Consider the following 18,598-nt stretch of genomic DNA (forward strand, 5'->3'; position numbering starts at 1 on the left):
GGCCAGGCACTGAGTGCAAGTTCAGGCGACAACTGGACACTGATTGGTTGATGCCTGCAGTTGCGGGGAAACCATCTCAGACGTCATTTCAGGTAAAAAACACTCAGGTTTTGCGGCTTCATCGATCAAATAATACTATGAGATGGAAGTCAACACGTCTTGCCATCGAGAGGAATTTCATTAGGGATCGGCTGTGATATAGGTAAAGATGCCTGGCCCAGGCATCATTGCTGGCGGTCGACAATTCATTACTGAAGAATGAACATTTCTAAAGCCAAGGGTCTGCAAAACGTGCCGTCTACTTGGCTGAAGCATTGATCTTGATGCTCGAGGACAAACTGAAATGTATCTCGCAGCAATCTCCAATAATGCTGGCTGCATCACCGCCAAAGGATCTGATAGAAAATGGAATAGATAATGGTCGATCAAGATATCTCTAGTGCTTGATTTGACGCTTCGTTCATGCAGTACAGGATGGTTGAATAATGCAATGAGCACCGCTGAAATACTCCCCTAATAATGTTTGCTAGTAAGCACAAGCCAGAAAGTTGAAAATCCATCGCCATGCAATGCCCTTGTCCCTCTGAGTGTTGCCCAACGCCCCAGCCAATATGCAAAAACAGCCAATCCAAAACAGCAATCATGTACAATGCATGTAAAAACATAAAGGAATGCGCGTGCGTGAAGATTAAGAACACTCCACCGATATCCCAACCCAGCGCCGGGGAATGGAGGAGGTCTTGTTGCTGTCATCTGTCGCGACATAATGCGGCTGACTCCGCGGAGGTAGCCAGACCTTTGCTCGTGGAGGCACGTCATTGCGCAGCTTCCCATCCCGTCGCATGTTCATCTCCAGGACGACCATGCGCAGAAAATCACTGTTCTCTCGAGGCTCCCGCTGGCGAGGTGGTGGAAACACCGGATCGGCGCACTTATGTTTTGGGGTCCCTTCGCGCGTGTACGTCTGCAACTGGATCGATATCGACGTTCCGCGAAGAGAGTCTGTCGGATGCTCATGGTACATGTGCATCTCGGCTGGAGAGAGTGTGATGGGATTGAGATACCGGCGGAGGGCCGCTGAAGGAGGCTCATTCATCGGTCGAGGCCGCCGATCATCCGTTAGCGCCGGTGCTATGGAGAAAACTGAGCGAGCGAAGAAGTCCTCCGGCTGAACAGACGGCGTCGTAAAATTCGACACAGTCTGCGCTGCAGATTTGATTGCTCGCAATGATGCCGTGAGGTTCGACTTGAAGCTTGACCGTAGACGTGGTAGAGTCCTCGACCGTGACACTTCCCTCGAAGCACTGTGCGCGTGCTCCGAAGCAGGAGTTTGCAAAGTGACAAGCTCCTCCATCTCCCCAATCTCAACGTCCAGCAGTGGATGGTCCTTTGGACAACTTTCCGGAGAAGAAAGCTGCTTTCGTTTTTCTGGAACTCGCCGTGGGACCGGGGGCGAGGGTGTCGTCGGTTCAGAGGTCGGCACAGAGTGTGACTCATGATCTAAGGACGGCATAGAGTCGGCGGACGTGGATCGAAGAGAAGAAGACTGTCCTTCGGACTCTAGCTCACAAGAGAACATTGACTTTTCGTTCTCATCGTCCGGTGGGGTCAAGAGAAGGTCCAGCGGAGAATGGTGAGGCCCGTCCAGCGGAGGACCGTCATCACGACGCTGGATGTCATCGAAAAGAACGCGGTTGAAGTCTCCGGGCGACAATTGTCGGGTTCTCCGCAAACTTCCGCTCCGACGCGGGGGGATTGCGGTGGATTGGAGAAGTGTTGCTACCGGTGCTGGCACACTGCGACCTCGGCAATTGACTGACGAAACCCTGCGAGTTGGTGACGTTCGTCTCTTTGCCTCAAAAGGGTCCCCGGGGCACCCTCTGAGAGTGCGTTTCGGAGGAATGACAACCGGTCTCGTGTTGGGACCGAGAGGCAACGAAGCATCCTGCAGCGGGTGGCACGACGGTGCTGTTGAAACGGCGTGTACTGCCTCCCTCCTCCGAACATCCCGCTGGGAGGACGATATCGAAACTAGCGTGCTGCTCGGCGCCATAGCGGGCTCAGAAAGCAACGGAACCCCGGGCAGAGTGCTTGGATCAAAAAACTCGGCGAGAAACATAAGAAATATAGTGATCGTCTGTTGCTCTTTCAAAGACAAAGTAACCGATATGATGCCGGATCGCGTCCAACAGCTGGACGTTATGGCCGAATCTCTCACGAGGTCGCCTACATTTCAGAGCATATTGGCACGTGACGCGATTCGGCGGGAGTTGAGTCCGAAAGGATCAATATAACAAAAATATACCAGCGAGAATGCTCCAAGGAGCGTGGGAAAAGACAGAAAAGACTGACTGGGAGCTGTTGAAGAGCATGGAAGATGTGCCCGACGAAAGTCGGAATCTTGAGGGCCCAACTTTGCTACGTCAGAACCCGGCCCGATGGATCAGGCACCCACAGTGGCTGCGCCGAAGGAGAGACTAATCCCAAAACGGTAAAGTCATTGATTATTCATCTTGCTTAGTAAGGGTCTCGGAGGATTTTGACAGTTGACGCTTGACACGCTCTCGAAGGATCGGACGAAGCCCCTGCTGACTCGTAGATTATCACAAGTACCTAGGTATCTACCTTAAGTATCACGTAGGTACCTACCTCTAGGAGGTCCGGTAAAGATAGGTACCTCTAGGTATCTGGTAAGTACGAGGTACCTACTACCTAGGCATACCGGCAGCTGGTGTTTCAGAGATTTTCATATCGTTCATCATGAGATGAATCCTTGTCGTCTGACCGTCAACATATCTGACGCCAGATTGCAGATTCTTTCCGACCGGACACTCTCTCCTATCCCTGCAAAATGCCAGGGTGACATTGGCAATGTCCACCATGCGGACTTTTTCTCCTTTCTCGAGGCGCAGCAACGAAAGTTCGACACACCTATATCTTCTCCCTACTGAGGAACCATGAGCCCTTCCGCTCCAGCAGGGTTGAAGTGAGACGGAGTGTCAATGACTTCTCACGGGAGGTCGATCAGCGTGCAGAACTACCGGCATATTTATCCCTCGGGAGATTTGTGTTCTTTGACAACACCCGCTGCGATTTATCTGAAGATGTGGTTGTACATGGATGCACAGTGTTCTCTCATGCTCCAGCACAGTTCGAAGATAGAGTCAGTGTTGGGCTCAATGACTTCTTCCTGGTTGACAATGGGACCGTTGCGGATGGCAATGCGGAACACAGGACCGGTCTCTCCTGGTCGAATGACCAAAGTTTGCCATCCTGCCATCTCTGTCAGAGGATGAAGCAGGAAGAAAGATTGTGATTTCTACTTACTATAGCCCTTTTAGGCTCGATCAGCGAGCAGTTGACCCTGCTCATGTCGGAAGCCCAATTCGTACTAGATTTGCAAGCATCTGAGTGAAGAGGGGTTGTGGAAGACTGTGAATGTTCGCTTGTGGGCATTTGGACAGAAATCATAACCTTGATCTCGCCATTGGGGATGATGTTGACAACGGAAAGAGAGTGGTATGCAATCAGAGAGTAACAGCAGTGTGGGAAGCAACAACCCTACAACCAATTCAAGGAGTCCAAAGATATGAGCAAACACAGATGGGTTTCGAGTTGATGCTCGACAGAACTACTTCCATGCACCGAGTAATCAGGCCAAGATAGCAGCTGTTTTGAAATATTCATCAGTCGTCATTGGTAGTATGAAGAATGAAGAATGGAGCGCCCGAATCAAGGCTCTCATGAAAAAGAATACAGCAAATATTCGAACGCCATAAAGCCAAGTCTACCGCCATCAATATCTATCTTCAATCTAAATTGAGACCCTCTGCGGCAGGAACGCTCAAAAGAATGGAATCAATAAATCAACACCCGACAAATGCAGCGAATCAAAGCTTCGACCTCACCCCTTCCAACCGAAACTTGACATCCTTGAGCACCTTCGTCGTGGGCTGCCATTCGTCAAAGAGCTTGAGCAATCCCATGCTCTCGTCGTGCAGCTCACGACGAACGTAGTCCTCCTCGAGCAGCCCGCGCATTGCGAAGGGGAGGATGTACGGGTTGTTTGATGACGAGTTCGTTTGGTTTGTGGGGCGTTTGATGTTGACGGGGATTTTGCTGGGGGTGTTGGTTGTTTCGAGGGCGAATTCCGTGGCGAGGCTATTGTGATTACGGTTAGCTAAGAGAACAATGACGATAGACGGTTGATGGGAGGGGACAGTACTAGTAAATGCCCTCTTCGTCGTGGAGGCGCGAGTGTCCCTCACCACCTACCAGGCTGCCAACCAATGGCGCACTGAGCTCGCGGATCAGTCCGTGATCGGAAATGCCCAGGTTGCGAAGCTTCAGCGTGAAGCCGACGAGGTGGGAGAGACTGTCGTGCTGTTAGCCTTGAACAGTAGATTCCTGGGAGGTGCGGTATTTAGGTATCTTACAAACTGGGTGGATGGACTCGTTCGTCGACAAATACGGCCCGGTAGATATATGGATGAAACACAGGAGCGAATAATGACGACTAAAGAATCAGCCATATAGCAGTTGTGGGACGTCATACGAAAAAAAGACATACCTCTAGTGAGACTAGTTGATCATCCAGGCTGCCCACATATGTGATCCGCACCCCAAAATCCAAAACCGTCTTCAGCGCCGCCTCGTAGTCCTGCGACACTTTGCTGGATGGGAGCGCGAAGTCAAAGAGCTCGCCCGCTGACCCGCCGATCCATCGCGACCTGTAGTCCTGGCAGGGACCAAGGTTCACCCCGGCCATGCCGCAGATGCCGACGCGTATCGCATTGATGCAGCCAAAGGATATCAGCTTAGCGACAAGCATCACCGTCACTGGCACGCCTTGGCTGTGGCAGGCAAACATGATAAAGTCGGCTCGTCGGATGTCGTCCATCCAGTTCAGGAGCAGCTTCCACAGAAGCTCGACTCGCTCGGCTATTCGGCCCTCGCCTTCCAGCGAGATCTTCTCGACCTGACATTGATAGCCATGATTTTCAGCCCATGCATGGATGGCTCTCGCTGCCATGTTCGAGAATTTGACCGACGTCCCTGTTGGCTGGCCTAGTACCGTACGCAGGTACGGCGCCGGAAAGTAGCCATGTACGCCTATTGCGAGGGCGCGTTTAGGCCGTGGCGGATCTCGAGTCACGTAGACGTGCTTGTTTTCTGGTTCTTTGGTATAGTAAAGATATCGCGCTATGGTCTGCAGCCATGACGGTGACTCTTGCAAGGCAAAGGTGTCTCTAAACGATGGAAGTACTCGATTTGTGACGATGCTGGGTGATTCCTTTGACGCAGGACATTCTGCTCTCCTGACTTTTGGGGGTCGTGGACTCGGTGTGTCTTCTCTTGAAGTGCCAACGGCGGACACATTTGGCATGGACTTTGTCACTGTTTTGATCTGACTATCCTTCTTTTGCGACTCGACTTGTTGAAGTTGTGGAGTAGGCTCATGCCCAGCTTGTGATGACAGGTCTGGTGATGAAGATATCCGCGTTTCACTAGATTCTCGTTGCTTCTGTTCAGGTCGCTCTGATTTTACGATACGCATGGGCCAAAGTGACCAGCTCGAGGATCTTGCACGTGTCTCTGACTCTGACGTTGGTGTTTCCTGAATTGGCGGCGCCGCTTCAGACTGGGAAGCTTCGTGAACTGCGGGCTGGATTGATGCTTCAACTGCACCTTGCTCCGTTTCAAGTCTGCGTTCTTTGGCTGACTTGCTTTTCTTTCCTTCGTCTTCTGGCTTTGAAGTGCTGCCTGAACCACCCCACATCTGAATCCATGACCGCTTTTGCGACGTGGAGGCTCCTGGATCTTTGATATGCGTCGCCACTGCCGGTACGCCATCAGTTGTCTCAGCAACGGCTGTTGGTTGATTGTCTGTCTTTTGATCCTCGGCCCGGTCAGGCTCTTGCTGTTCCCCGGCGGGCTTGTCCTTCAAACATTCATTCGGAGACTTCGCTTCCATGTCTTTCTCCCGAAGCTGCTCAGAACTGCCTCTCCAACCAAGCCAACCAAGCCAAGACGACTGGCTCGTGTATTTTGGGGCCGAAGGTGACTCGACACTGACCTCTTTTGCTTTGGGATCCGGGCTCTCTTTCGTCAGCACGACCTCCGGACTCGACTCTACAGCGCCAGCCACATCCTGTGCCGCCTGTCGCTGTTCTATAGCATCCTCTGCCTTGCTGATCTCATCACTTGTCGAGCCTAAACCGTTCGAAGCAACATGCACCTTCGTCGTTGTCACGTCAGCAGGAAGAGACCGACTTGAAGCTCCCGCTTTCTTCGTCAACTGGATCGATCGTGAACGGAAACCCTTTGGCGATCCGGACCGTGAGGTTTTCGAGCTAGATGCCTCTGAAGAGACTTTACCGGTTACGGATATACTCTCTCGAGCGACCTCGGTTACCGCTGCCGCCTTGTGTCCTGCGGGTAAAGACGGCCAGGTCTTGAAACAGTCAGTCGACGGTGTACAGAACGCAGAGAGAATGGAAGAATTGGACTAAATGACTTACCGAGATTTTGGCCTTTTGCTGCAGGAATGCATTGCTCCCGGAGGGCTGCTGGGCACACGCCTTGGATGCCGGATCGGCATGTGAGTTGGCCTTCAGCTGTTTGTCGGATCCCATGAGGCCAACTGTGGGCAGGGGTGCGGCATCACTATTTTAGCAGTGGGCAGCGAGCTCCGGCTCTCAGTCTAGAGAACAGATTGCTTGATGCAGTGTTTCTATTGTGCCTGGATATGAACGATGAGCTCCAGACAGGTCGATGCGCTGATGTCACTGCTTCCCCGCACGTGATAGGTAGATAACGGACTGTTTCTGCCTGAGGCTGCAAGGGACAAGACCATGATTTCACACACCCCCCGTCCTCATTCTATGTACTTGAACGATTCCTCATACAGAGTAATAATAGAGAATTAATTTGCTAGCAAATAAAGATCATGAATTTATCAAGTAACCTGCCAGACGAACAGGACCACGAAGCAAACAGATACCTAGACAGAGATCAAACATAACCCCGACTCCAAAGAAAACTAAACAGATGCTGACAAGACCGGGACAATCGACCTGGAACAGAAACTGAGAGACAAGATACGACGACATAAGCCAGACATGAGAAGAATCGGTGGGTGCTCTACAGTCAAACTTCCGTCATCGCAGACCAAAGAATTAGGACATGATCATGGAAAGAGTCGTCTAGCATGCGCATCCGTCTTGTTCGCTGTCCAAGCGGACGTTGATGACGTCGCCAAAGTCCCCGCCGCTGTATTCTTCGGATTCTTCCTGGGCGAGGGCGCTCCGGGCGATAACTGTTGTGGTTAGTCCGCGAATCTGCGGTATGTATCCGGGCTCGGCGTACCTTCGAATGCTTGCTCCACGTTCACCGCCTCTTTGGCGCTGGTTTCAAAGTACGGCAGATTGCCCTTGGACTGGCAAAAGGTCATTGCGCGTTTCGAAGAGATCATCCGCTTGCTCTCTTCCACATCGATTTTGTTGCCAATAACGACCTGATTCCGTTAGTGGTGTAACGATACCGTAGGTACGATCAAATGCATACAAATGGGAAGCTCTCCGGGTCGCGTGGACTGGCTTGGATCAAGAACTCGTCCCGCCAGCTATCGAGCGCCTCAAAGCTCCTGGAATTGTTGACATCGTAAACAAGAACGCAGCAGTCGGCACCGCGATAGAACGCGACGCCGAGGGACTGGAAACGTTCCTGCCCGGCGGTGTCCCAAAGCTGCCAACCCACGCAGTTAGTCGACCCGTCCATATCGCCAGAGGGATGACCGAGTAGAACATACCTGCATCGTCACCAACCGATCATCCACAAGGACCTCTTTTGTCAGAAAATCAGCCCCGATTGTGGCCTTGTAGCTTGCGCTGAACTTCTTGTTGACCTGGAAGGGGTGCGCTCATCAGCATCAACGCGGTCGATCGGGGCCGCGGGTTTGTTGGGATCACGAACATATTGGTTCATCAAGCTGGTTTTACCGACGCCGCTGTCTCCGAGGATAATCACCTGTCATGCGCGAGCGAGCGTGTCAGCAGCACTGTCGTCTGGGAGGAGGTGGTCGCGCGGAGTCGCAAGGCGAGACCGACCTTCAAGAGAACCTTCTTCCGTGACGCCATAGCGGTAGCGGACTGGAATCTGGGGCAATTCTACTAGAATGCGGTGGGGAGATCGTAGTTATTTGTTCGTCCGGCCTAAGTAACCACGTCAAGAGGGACCGGACCGAGAGTTTCTGGCAGATCTGACGTTGTACCCTATTGGCGAAAGTTGAATTGAGGGGAGTATGTAGATGGATGAAGCGGAGAGCAGAGCGAAGTGCTTGTGACAAGAAGCAGATGGAACCAAGATAAACCGCGCTTAATCGTTTCGAGTTTCCATCAATGACCAGCCACCTGATCTGATCGCAACATCATAGGTACTACTCAGTCCAGAAATTCCGTAGAGGACTCGGAGCGTCGTTGAGGCCCAGTTACAAGATGTCTCGTGCTCGCTGCAAGTCCGCTCTCCGTTGACCCGCCCTTCTCTCCATTGACGCCGACGGCCATGGGAAACTGGCGGGATGCCTACTACGCCGCGTTGGGGGTCCGCGACGAGCGCGAGCAGGCCAACAAGAGTCTCTACGATGCATGTACGCATTCGAAATATTGACATTAACATGCATAGAGCTAACGGAGAATCGAACAGATACCCGCCTTGCAGACCGAACGGCCGCATCCCGGGCCTCAACACCGGAAACGACCACCCTCGCTCCTCCCCCGGCATCCCCGTCTCAATCCTCTCAGTCTCGACGAGGAGCATCAACGCCCCAGGTGGCAGAAGCCGGACAGTCTCTCTCCGATGCCGTGAAAACTGCCCGGGATGAGTTAGCCGCGGCCCAGCGCTCGCGGTCGGAGCTCCAGGAGCGTCTGAACCGTGCGACCGCCGAGCTGGACAAACTCAAAGCGCAGGCCCAACGTGATCAACGGCGCATCGCCACCCTCGAAAATGAGCGGGCGCATCTCCAACTTCGGCTCAAGGACCGCGATGAGGAGCTGAGAGAGAAGGCGAAACTCCTGGATGTACGCGTGCACTTCACAACGCATTCTTCTCGGTCTTTGAAACTAGTGCTGATATTGAGCAGAACGTCCAGGATGAGCTCGCAGCTATGAATCTGCAGCTGAATATGGCCGAGGACCGCTCGAATCGACTGCAGAAAGAAAACCAGGAGCTGATAGATCGGTGGATGGCGCGGATGGGCCAAGAGGCCGACGCGATGAATGAGGCTTCAAAATTCTGATCATTTTCAGAATGCGTTGTCTGATGTGTAGAATGTACCGCATGCATACGGCTCGCTTCAAATATGTACAACCGAAAAAAAAAAAAAAAAAAAGGTCTAGCAAGAGATGCGCTGTACAAACGTAAATCTAAACGCTACCCGAGCCGAAATGCCAAAATGAAGACCACCTACTGCAGAGTCTCAGCGAAGGCCTTGAGTCGAGAACTGTCCTTGGTCGCAATGAAATACGTCCCGCCGACATCAGTCCAGCTAACCGAGTCGGACCAGTAGTTCAGCTGCCGGACGGTCAACAGATTGATTGGGGAGTTGAGATTGCGAGACTGGATCTTGTGGCCGGCAGGGACAAACGACTTGAGCGACACAATCTGGCAGCCCTCCTTCATATCCAGGAAGAAATTGATCAGCTTGTCGTTCAGCTGAGGGGTGAAGGCCTGGTTGTTGATCAGCACCACGTCCGCGCGCCGCAGGACCTGGATGATGCTCTCCTCCTTTAGAAAGTCACCATGCACGAGATGTGTCTTGCCCGGCGCAATCCCCCATAGGCGGCACCGTGAGGTAAACTCTTCGTGTTGCAGATCGGCCAGCTTGCATGCGTTGGGCATCACCTCGCATCCCCAGCTCTCGCACCCGATTTCCAGCGCCGCCTGAAGCACGACATTGCCCACGCCGGATCCCAGGTCGACGAACACCTGGTCGGACTTGAGCTTGGTTTCTTTGAAAATGGTGCTGATGAACCGCGGAAGCAGCTCGCCGTAGACGTTGTCCGTGCCGTTCTCGTACTGTCGCAGCGAGCCTACTCGTGGTGACACGGTTCGAGCATAGATTTGAGTCAGGATTCGCTCGACGAGAGGCAGAGGCAGAGCATGCTTCGCATCGAGCTGCTTCGCGATCGACCCGTTGCGAACCAGCCGCCGCACCACATGATTGTAATCCGCTATCACCTCACGGAACTCCGATCCTGATTGATGAGCCACAGCTCGACGAATGCGCCGCTTCAGCCCCTTCGACTCATTCTCAAACTCGTCCAGTTCTTCCTCCGGAATGTAATGGAGTGCCACGACTTCGAAGACCTGTATGATATCATCCAGGGGCTTGAAGTCGTCGCGATCTCGCGGAACGACGAGCTGATACCGCTCCGGCGGCATCGCGCTCGGGTACTGGAGCTCAACTTCCGACGCTTCCGCATCGTCCGGAAACGCCGTCGTGAACTTCCCCTTGGACGTGATGTCGGCCGCGTGGACCAGAGGCAATGACTCAGGCACTCCATCACTTGCATACGCGTCCAACGAGCGTATTCGACGATTCAGGTCCGGCTCGGCGCTGGCGCTCACCTTGACGCGCTTGCGGATCTCAAAGGACGTATCCGTGTCGCTGTCATCGTCGTCACTCGACAGCCGATGCGCGGGAGATGCTCGTTTCTGACTCCGCGACGGTAATTGTAGCCGCTTCTCCGAGGAAGAACGCAGTTCTGGGGTATGCGACGCTGTCGATGGTGTCCGTTTGGGTTGCGCTGGGCGGGGCGTGCGTGCGGAGACCGGTGCGGATACAGATCGCGATGCACTGCTGTCCGTACGATTCACCGAGGCCTGCTTTTTCTGCGTGACAACTTTGCGGATTTCAGGTTTCTTCGCTTGCAGCGAAAATGTGCCGCCCTTCTGGAGGTGGTCAAAGAAGCCCATGTTCTGGGAGTTGTGCAACCAAAACCGATCACAAAGAAAATCAACGATGAGATAGATATATGAACAGCGAACTATTTGCAGGAAGTAGCAATCATGTTCAAAAGAATGCTGTACAAATAAAGGCCTATAGGAGTAGTGCACAAAGACAGGCCTATCTCCGGTTGCTTGTTGCACTGATGGAAAATCTGCACAAAATACTTATGATCGCCGCGTATCAATGTCTGCCTTATGTATTAGGCATCAACTTCACCATGATCTACGGAGTACCGACATATCAGAACACTCTATTATCTGCCCGAACGATTCTACCGCTTCTTCTTCTTTGCAAGTCGCTTCTGTGCCCGGAGGTCCTTTTTCAGCCTTGCATCCACAATCCTGTACCTGCCCTTGACACCCCGAGGCCGTCCAGCGATACCCTTATTGGCGCCCTTGGCCACAACCACTTTGACTTTCTGTCTGGGCTTCTTCCGGGCAGCCTTGCTCATTAGCTTCTGGATCTCCTTCGCCTTGTCCAGCTCGCTGATGCCTTCTTCCTCCAACAACAGAGCAGACTTCTTGCGTAGCTTCTCCAATTTCTTGGCCGCCTTCATCTTCTTCCGTGCCTTCGCCTCAAGAACCTTCTTGATGGGCCGGGCGTTGATGGCTCGCATCTTCTCTTTGATGGCTGCCGCTGCCTTTTTGGTAATCGGTCGGATCGGTCGGCTGTGCTTGTTCTCGTCATCTAAAAACCACTCCGGGAGACCTTCCGTGTCGCGGAATGTGTATTTGTTGAAACTATCATCCACCAAGTCGCTCTTGCTTGTTTCTTTCTTTGCAAGAGATTGGGCCAAAGCCATTGCTTCGGCGGTGATGATGTCGATATCTGCATTCTCGTCAGCCTGCTGGACATGGGGCAGCACTTTATCGACACTCACCTAAACGCCCATCCTTGGTGAGGGGATCCTTTGGTCGCTCTTCCTCTTCGTCAGAGTCCCATTTCGGTTGCGGCTCTTCAGATGCAGAGGCTTTCGTGAGCTTGTCCGTGTTCTTGGATTTTGTAGACTTGGTTCCCGTGGGCTCCCCCATCTCGATGGCACTGTCCTCATCTTCTAGTCCGTCAACGTCTTCGATGCCCTGGAAGACATCTTGATCAAAGAACACCGCTGCCTTGTTGGACAAATGATCCGACTTGGGCAAACTAGCTCCAACAGCCGGGGTCTCGGTGTCGGATTCGTCCTCATCATCCGATGATTTATTCTTGTCCGAATCCGAGAAACCATCCGACTCTTCGTACTCCTTGCGCACCTTTTTCGCTCGCAATTTTGCATCCCGACTCTCTTTTCGCTCCTGATACTGTTCGTACCACGAGTCAAGCTCCCGTTCCAGCCGATCTTCCTCGTCATCGTCAGAGAGCGAGGACTCGCTGTCAGAGGACTCTGTCTCCGACTCGCTCTCTTCGATATTTACCGTCTTTCCGGCAGCGATCTTGTCTGCAGCATTGTGTCGGGTGACTTGCTTGAGGGAGAACATGGCATCCTCTCCTATAGGACCAGCTTGTTCCTTGCCAATTTCGGTCGGAGTAATCATGTGCATCTGCATACGCATGATTTCTTTGCGCTTTTGTTCGTTCGCTTTTCGGCGCTCTTTCTTCTTTTGTTTATCTTCTTTCTCACGGAGTCGCTGAAGCTCCTCTTGAATGGCCAACTCATCGTCCAGGGGAGCTACCTCGGTAACCTCCTCCTGTTCTTCTTTGTTCGGCTTCTTCTTATTGACCGGAAGTCCGAATTTCTCGCGGACCTTTAAACGCCACCGCAAAAGGGCCCGAAACTCTTTTTTCCCGAGCACTCGCAGATCCTCGCAACACATGCGAATCTCAGGCGTTGTTTCCTCCATTCTGTCCAGCGTGGCCAGCGCAAGATCTCCGCCAGGAGGCTGCTCAAAAGTGAGCTTATGGTATGTTCCCAGGATCGCGATGGGGTCCATGGTGTTGATGAACTCTATGACGGAGATCTCCTTGTGCTGCGTGTAGTCGCCCTCTTCGTAGCCTTCTCGCTTCCGCTTCTTTTTGTCCGGATTGAAGACTTTTGCCTCATTATTGGGAGTAGGATTGCTGAGTTCGGCAAAGACGTGTCGAGAATCCAGGAATCTCGGGTCCAACCGCTGAGGAGCCTTGTATCCTCGGCACACCACGAAAATTTCAGCTGACACATTTCGAGACGACGGTGGCTTCGTGGCTTCGACAGAATTGAACAATTGCTTGAATACCCACAGCAAGGAGTTGTAATCCCTAGAACGGAAAATTTTGGTTACAAAAGTCCCGCCTTCCTTGAGGAAATCAGTCGCCAGCTTCAGCGACTGCAATACCAGTTCCGCCTGAGAGAATGCATCCTGAATCCATGCCGTACCGACGTTTGGGGCACCGTCATGAAGAACTGTATCGGCCTTCAGATGCTTCACATGGGCTTTGATTGCCGTTCGGCACTTGTCCGTCGTAATATCGTTCTGTATTGTGATCACTCGGGGAATTGGTCTGATTGGGGCCAAGTCAACGCCGATGATGAGGCTCCCGGACGGCATGCATTCCGAGGCTACCTGACACCACGACTGGAAAGAGTGAGCGGATTGACTTCAGCATTTAGGAATCAAGCAAAGACCTACACCCGGCGCTGCGCACAGATCGATGAGAACTTTGCTCTTTTCCAGGAACCCATATTTCTTGTTCAGCTGAATCAATTTGAATGCCGCACGGGCACGATATCCTTTCTCTTTGGCGAGTTTGTACCATTTATCGAGACGGCCCTTGCCGTGCTACCGGTGGCAGTCAGCATTTAGTGTGCGACAAAAGCAATTCGGACCGACCCAACCTTCTTTTGAATCGCCATTTTGAATTAGAACGCAGACCCTGCTGCGCTCGAAATTGATGTCTGAATGGCCGAGGTGAATGGAATCCTGGGGCGATCAACAGGAAAAAATGGATGCTTATCAACTAAGTCACGTGATAATTGTCGCTGCTTATCAGTTGTTGCCTCAGGCAGCGAAGGTGTTCTCAAGAACGCCTGAGAGCTGACAACTTCCAAAACTCCTGTTTTCCTTGGATCGATTTGCATCGCTATCATTTGCACAGTTATATCGTCACAGTGACAAATCGAACCGGTCCGCGCAAGTGACGAGTTTCTCAAATACTCTACCTATTCATCTGGACTGTCGAGAGCAAGTACTAAGTACATACTACGTACCTACTGGACATATCATTCGGCCAACTGGTCCATCGAAACATTGGAGCAGACTGAAAGATGGGATGAAAAGGACATGGATAGTATCCAAGAAACACGATTGGCTCAACCATCGGAGCTACAACAAATCAACCCTATCCGTCATATACCTAACACTCGCCGCGATGATCTGCATTATTATTCCCACCTCGACCTCATTCCGCGGCGCATACAGCAGAATGAACTCCGAGGGTATGTCATTCTCCGTGCCCAGGGAGAGATACGTGCGTGCACGTGTGCCAGAGAAGGGGTGACGCTGCGCCCAACCTGAGTCGATGAGTATCTTGCCTGGCCATGGGTCAACAAGCTGCAATACGAGAAAAGAGCATCGAACATACAGTCCGCTGGGGGCAAAATTGCATGTACAGAGTGGTCTTTCTGGCCGTGGATATGCGCGATCTCGCCGTTCATCTGCTTGGCAAGGCGAGACCATGGCAAGGAATCCGCAACGAAGAGGGCATCGGTATGTTTCTCAAGCTTTGAGAGCTTTGTCTGAACCAGGTGCTTGTTGCGGCTTGCAAAGGCGGCAAATTCCTCGCGGATTTTCTAAAATCAAGTCAACCATATATAGCCAACCTTTTTCTGATCCGGACCGAGTCTACTGTTCGGAGTGTTGTACCTGCTTCACAGTCTCGTCTGGGATCTGAGTCAGCTGCCGCTGCGGAACTGGATGCGGTCCGACCACCGGCCGTCCATCTGCCTTTCTCGCATGCAACTGCTCCTCTGTCAGGGTCAGGAAACTTTGACTTTCACCTGCCGCGATGCGCCAGTCATATTCGCTCGTGCTAAACACCTCGCGCCCGAAGGAGCAGAAAATACAGCGCACAATCAGCCATCCGAAGACATTGTAGGGTACGCCGCCCGGTCCGTAGGATTTGAAAATCCGGTAGTCGCGGTAGGCCTTAGGGAGGATGAAGGAGAGGATCATGACGACAGTTACAGTGGAGAAGGCAGTTAGATTGCGGTGACTTGGGACATGAAGCAGAGACGAGCGTAGTATGCTGCGAGAAGCAGCAGCAACGGATTCTGTTGGTAGAGGCATGGTGTCTATCAGTGGGTGTATGTTGACCCTGAACTCTAATCATGTTGAGATGGTAGGATCATCTGATATATATACTTCTGCTTGGGACTCGTACAGAGTTGTCCTACTGTTTGGTGTTACAATCGAGAAGGCTTCACCAATCCCGACCGTCCGGACTGTTGTCGCATGGTACTGTACGATATTTAAGAATGGACAATGGAGAGCATTGTATTTGAATTGGAGTACTTTTGTTCTTGAAGCCGATCAGTGGCACTATTTGGCGTTGGAACGGAGAGGCACTATGTGAAGGGTGACCGGGTTATTCGATCACTACCTACCTAATACATAGGACTCCCTTTGGAATGTTACCATCTACCACATCAAACCTCGAAGCGAACTTTACAACTGTCATACTTTATCCATCAGGTACTCAGATCAAACACGGGGATTACTATTCACTACTAATTCCGATTTAGGATGACAATTATTCACTCCGCTGTTCCCTAGCCTCCGCGGGACTTGGTAGAGCCGAAGCGCGGAGGCTAGGTACGGAAGGTCACCGTATCGTATGGATCACGCTAATAAATAGTACGGAAATCCCGGTCAATCACATCATCGGCCACACATTAATCATCCCCGATGGCACCTTGTGCGCTCCTCAGGAAAATGGACTGGACGCTTCCAGTATCTTGTCCCTGTCCTCTTGAAACGGTGTCGATTCCGCGATCGGTGGCCGCTGAGCGTGTCAACTTTCGCTCCAACTGTTTGATTTATACCTAGGGGTCCTTGGACGGATCGAATTGCGCGACAATCATGATCATAGTTGGTGATTGACACAGCATCAACCATGGAAACGAGAGGTGCGGCATCGAGCGACGCAAGAGCCTCGCATGGCCCGACCAGGACACCCCATGGCTTCGCTCGGCACACATTGGGCATTATCCTGCTGCTATGCGTGGTGTTTATGTGGACCGCATCGAACTTTCTGGCGAGTGTAGGGCCCATCTTTCGCTCTGAATGGCTCTGTTAGAATCGCGACTGATCATGTATTTGGGGGAGTGGACATAGACCATTTTAGCGGATAATAGCTTCTCGAAACCCTTTTTCGTGACTTACGTGAATACCTCGTTCTTTGTCGTGTTTCTGATTCTCGTGATTGCACGTCGGGCATTTCGGCTATGGAGACGAGGGAGGTTGTCACAAGTCACGTCATGGCGGTCGTTCGTTGTTTATATGGATACACATGGCCGGAAAGAAGACACATATGGACGGGGCGTGTCCTCTGCAGAGATTGGTGGGAGTGATGGCGAGGAGCAGGCGACGCAACGACAGCGGTTACTCGATGGATACTATGACCCGGATCATCAGCAAGCCAGTAATACGGCGGCGGCGGCTGGAACCCCGTCTACTACCAAGCTGGGGTTCTACGACACCGCGCGGCTGAGCGTGCAGTTTTGTATGCTGTGGTTCCTGGCGAACTACTTTGCGTTGGCATGCTTGCAGTACACCACCGTCGGAAGCACCACCATCCTGACCTCGACCAGCGGGGTGTGGACCTTGATCTTTGGTGCGTTCATCGGCGTCGAGAGGCTGACCGTCCGCAAAGTCATCGGCGTGGTCGCGTCATTCGTCGGCGTCATCCTGATCTCGCGCGTGGATGTCTCTTCCAGCGGCAATGAGACGCCCACACCAACAACAGCGCAATCTGAGAAGAACGTAGGCGGGACACTCGGCTCCTTCCCGCACAAGACGCCCGCGGAGATTGCGCTCGGCGACGCCATGGCAGCATTTAGCGCGATCATGTACGGCGTATACACGATCGTGATGAAGAAGCAAGTCGGCGACGAGTCGCGCGTCAACATGCAGCTGTTTTTCGGCCTCGTGGGGTTCTTCAATGTGTTTCTGCTCTGGCCGGGATTTATCATCATGCATCTCATGGGCCTTGAGACGTTTACTTTGCCGCCGACGGGACGAATCTGGACGATTATTCTGGTATGCCCTTCCCTTTGTTCACTTTTTGCATGTTAGTGCACAACTCGACTGATGCTGTCCAACAGATCAACTCCACCACGTCCCTCATTTCAGACATATGCTGGGCATACACGATGCTTCTGACCACACCTCTCGTAGTCACCGTTGGCCTCAGCCTGACCATCCCGCTGTCCCTCGTCGGTCAGATCATACTGCACGGCCAGTACGCGAGCGCCCTGTACTGGGTCGGGGCGGCGTTGGTATTCGTCTCGTTCCTGATCGTGAACCACGAAAGTAAAGCGGATGAGATTGTGGAGACCAAAACGCCGCCGGCGAGCGTTGCGGGAAATCGTTCTGATAATGAATGATTGGATTTCATGTTCTGATGAAAGCATTTTCAGGCATTATGTCATGAGCAATAGATGATGCGATTTAGGATATGGGTAGGTATATTATGACTGACATGTATGAAGATATCATCCAATATCGGTCATGAAGAACGATTAGCGTACCGTATCCTTAGTATCTTACAGTAGGAAAAGATCAACGAAGGCATTGAAAGATCGAGATCCAGAAAAAAATGAAGAGATCGAACCAAAGACGCTGTCCAGGGTATATATATCATGAAAAGGACTGAAAAAGGAAACAGACAGTCGGACCTACCGACCACGAAAATTTCAGCTGACACATTTCGAGACGACGGTGGCTTCGTGGCTTCGACAGAATTGAACAATTGCTTGAATACCCACAGCAAGGAGTTGTAATCCCTAGAACGGAAAATTTTGGTTACAAAAGTCCCGCCTTCCTTGAGGAAATCAGTCGCCAGCTTCAGCGACTGCAATACCAGTTCCGCCTGAGAGAATGCATCCTGAATCCATGCCGTACCGACGTTTGGGGCACCGTCATGAAGAACTGTATCGGCCTTCAGATGCTTCACATGGGCTTTGATTGCCGTTCGGCACTTGTCCGTCGTAATATCGTTCTGTATTGTGATCACTCGGGGAATTGGTCTGATTGGGGCCAAGTCAACGCCGATGATGAGGCTCCCGGACGGCATGCATTCCGAGGCTACCTGACACCACGACTGGAAAGAGTGAGCGGATTGACTTCAGCATTTAGGAATCAAGCAAAGACCTACACCCGGCGCTGCGCACAGATCGATGAGAACTTTGCTCTTTTCCAGGAACCCATATTTCTTGTTCAGCTGAATCAATTTGAATGCCGCACGGGCACGATATCCTTTCTCTTTGGCGAGTTTGTACCATTTATCGAGACGGCCCTTGCCGTGCTACCGGTGGCAGTCAGCATTTAGTGTGCGACAAAAGCAATTCGGACCGACCCAACGGAAAATCTACAAACGAACGGTGACAAATCGTGTAAA

General features: G+C 52.1%; 8 protein-coding genes across 8 annotated transcripts; 2 read left to right on the forward strand and 6 right to left on the reverse strand.

The window, feature by feature from the left end:
* Window positions 1–688: 688 nt before the first annotated feature.
* Window positions 689–2,053, reverse strand: VTN31DRAFT_4465 (uncharacterized protein; the record flags this gene model as incomplete). Its single annotated transcript, XM_069404856.1, has 1 exon — window positions 689–2,053. The coding sequence occupies one exon, from the start codon at window positions 2,051–2,053 to the stop codon at window positions 689–691; it is 1,365 nt and encodes a 454-aa protein (XP_069261788.1).
* Window positions 2,054–3,890: 1,837 nt separating this feature from the next.
* VTN31DRAFT_4466 (uncharacterized protein) lies at window positions 3,891–6,635 on the reverse strand (the record flags this gene model as incomplete). The annotated part of the gene is made up of 5 exons (XM_069404857.1): window positions 3,891–4,161; window positions 4,226–4,375; window positions 4,437–4,516; window positions 4,571–6,454; window positions 6,522–6,635. 5 exons carry the CDS (start codon window positions 6,633–6,635, stop codon window positions 3,891–3,893), a joined length of 2,499 nt encoding a protein of 832 aa, XP_069261789.1.
* A 570-nt stretch (window positions 6,636–7,205) lies between these two features.
* On the reverse strand, window positions 7,206–8,138 carry VTN31DRAFT_4467 (uncharacterized protein; the record flags this gene model as incomplete). The annotated part of the gene is made up of 6 exons (XM_069404858.1): window positions 7,206–7,318; window positions 7,369–7,516; window positions 7,567–7,746; window positions 7,811–7,906; window positions 7,975–8,028; window positions 8,109–8,138. The coding sequence occupies 6 exons, from the start codon at window positions 8,136–8,138 to the stop codon at window positions 7,206–7,208; spliced, it is 621 nt and encodes a 206-aa protein (XP_069261790.1).
* A 424-nt stretch (window positions 8,139–8,562) lies between these two features.
* VTN31DRAFT_4468 (uncharacterized protein) lies at window positions 8,563–9,295 on the forward strand (the record flags this gene model as incomplete). The annotated part of the gene is made up of 3 exons (XM_069404859.1): window positions 8,563–8,647; window positions 8,704–9,077; window positions 9,140–9,295. 3 exons carry the CDS (start codon window positions 8,563–8,565, stop codon window positions 9,293–9,295), a joined length of 615 nt encoding a protein of 204 aa, XP_069261791.1.
* Window positions 9,296–9,462: 167 nt separating this feature from the next.
* VTN31DRAFT_4469 (uncharacterized protein) lies at window positions 9,463–10,974 on the reverse strand (the record flags this gene model as incomplete). Its single annotated transcript, XM_069404860.1, has 1 exon — window positions 9,463–10,974. One exon carries the CDS (start codon window positions 10,972–10,974, stop codon window positions 9,463–9,465), a length of 1,512 nt encoding a protein of 503 aa, XP_069261792.1.
* A 305-nt stretch (window positions 10,975–11,279) lies between these two features.
* Window positions 11,280–13,835, reverse strand: VTN31DRAFT_4470 (uncharacterized protein; the record flags this gene model as incomplete). The annotated part of the gene is made up of 4 exons (XM_069404862.1): window positions 11,280–11,836; window positions 11,889–13,557; window positions 13,612–13,761; window positions 13,818–13,835. 4 exons carry the CDS (start codon window positions 13,833–13,835, stop codon window positions 11,280–11,282), a joined length of 2,394 nt encoding a protein of 797 aa, XP_069261793.1.
* Window positions 13,836–14,304: 469 nt separating this feature from the next.
* Window positions 14,305–15,153, reverse strand: VTN31DRAFT_4471 (uncharacterized protein; the record flags this gene model as incomplete). The annotated part of the gene is made up of 3 exons (XM_069404863.1): window positions 14,305–14,513; window positions 14,564–14,771; window positions 14,845–15,153. The coding sequence occupies 3 exons, from the start codon at window positions 15,151–15,153 to the stop codon at window positions 14,305–14,307; spliced, it is 726 nt and encodes a 241-aa protein (XP_069261794.1).
* A 940-nt stretch (window positions 15,154–16,093) lies between these two features.
* On the forward strand, window positions 16,094–17,585 carry VTN31DRAFT_4472 (uncharacterized protein; the record flags this gene model as incomplete). Its single annotated transcript, XM_069404864.1, has 3 exons — window positions 16,094–16,240; window positions 16,315–17,238; window positions 17,304–17,585. The coding sequence occupies 3 exons, from the start codon at window positions 16,094–16,096 to the stop codon at window positions 17,583–17,585; spliced, it is 1,353 nt and encodes a 450-aa protein (XP_069261795.1).
* Window positions 17,586–18,598: the final 1,013 nt, after the last annotated feature.

The sequence above is a fragment of the Thermomyces dupontii genome, assembly GCF_041956625.1.
Source record: "Thermomyces dupontii strain NRRL 2155 unplaced genomic scaffold VTN31scaffold_3, whole genome shotgun sequence".
Lineage (NCBI taxonomy): Eukaryota > Fungi > Ascomycota > Eurotiomycetes > Eurotiales > Trichocomaceae > Thermomyces > Thermomyces dupontii.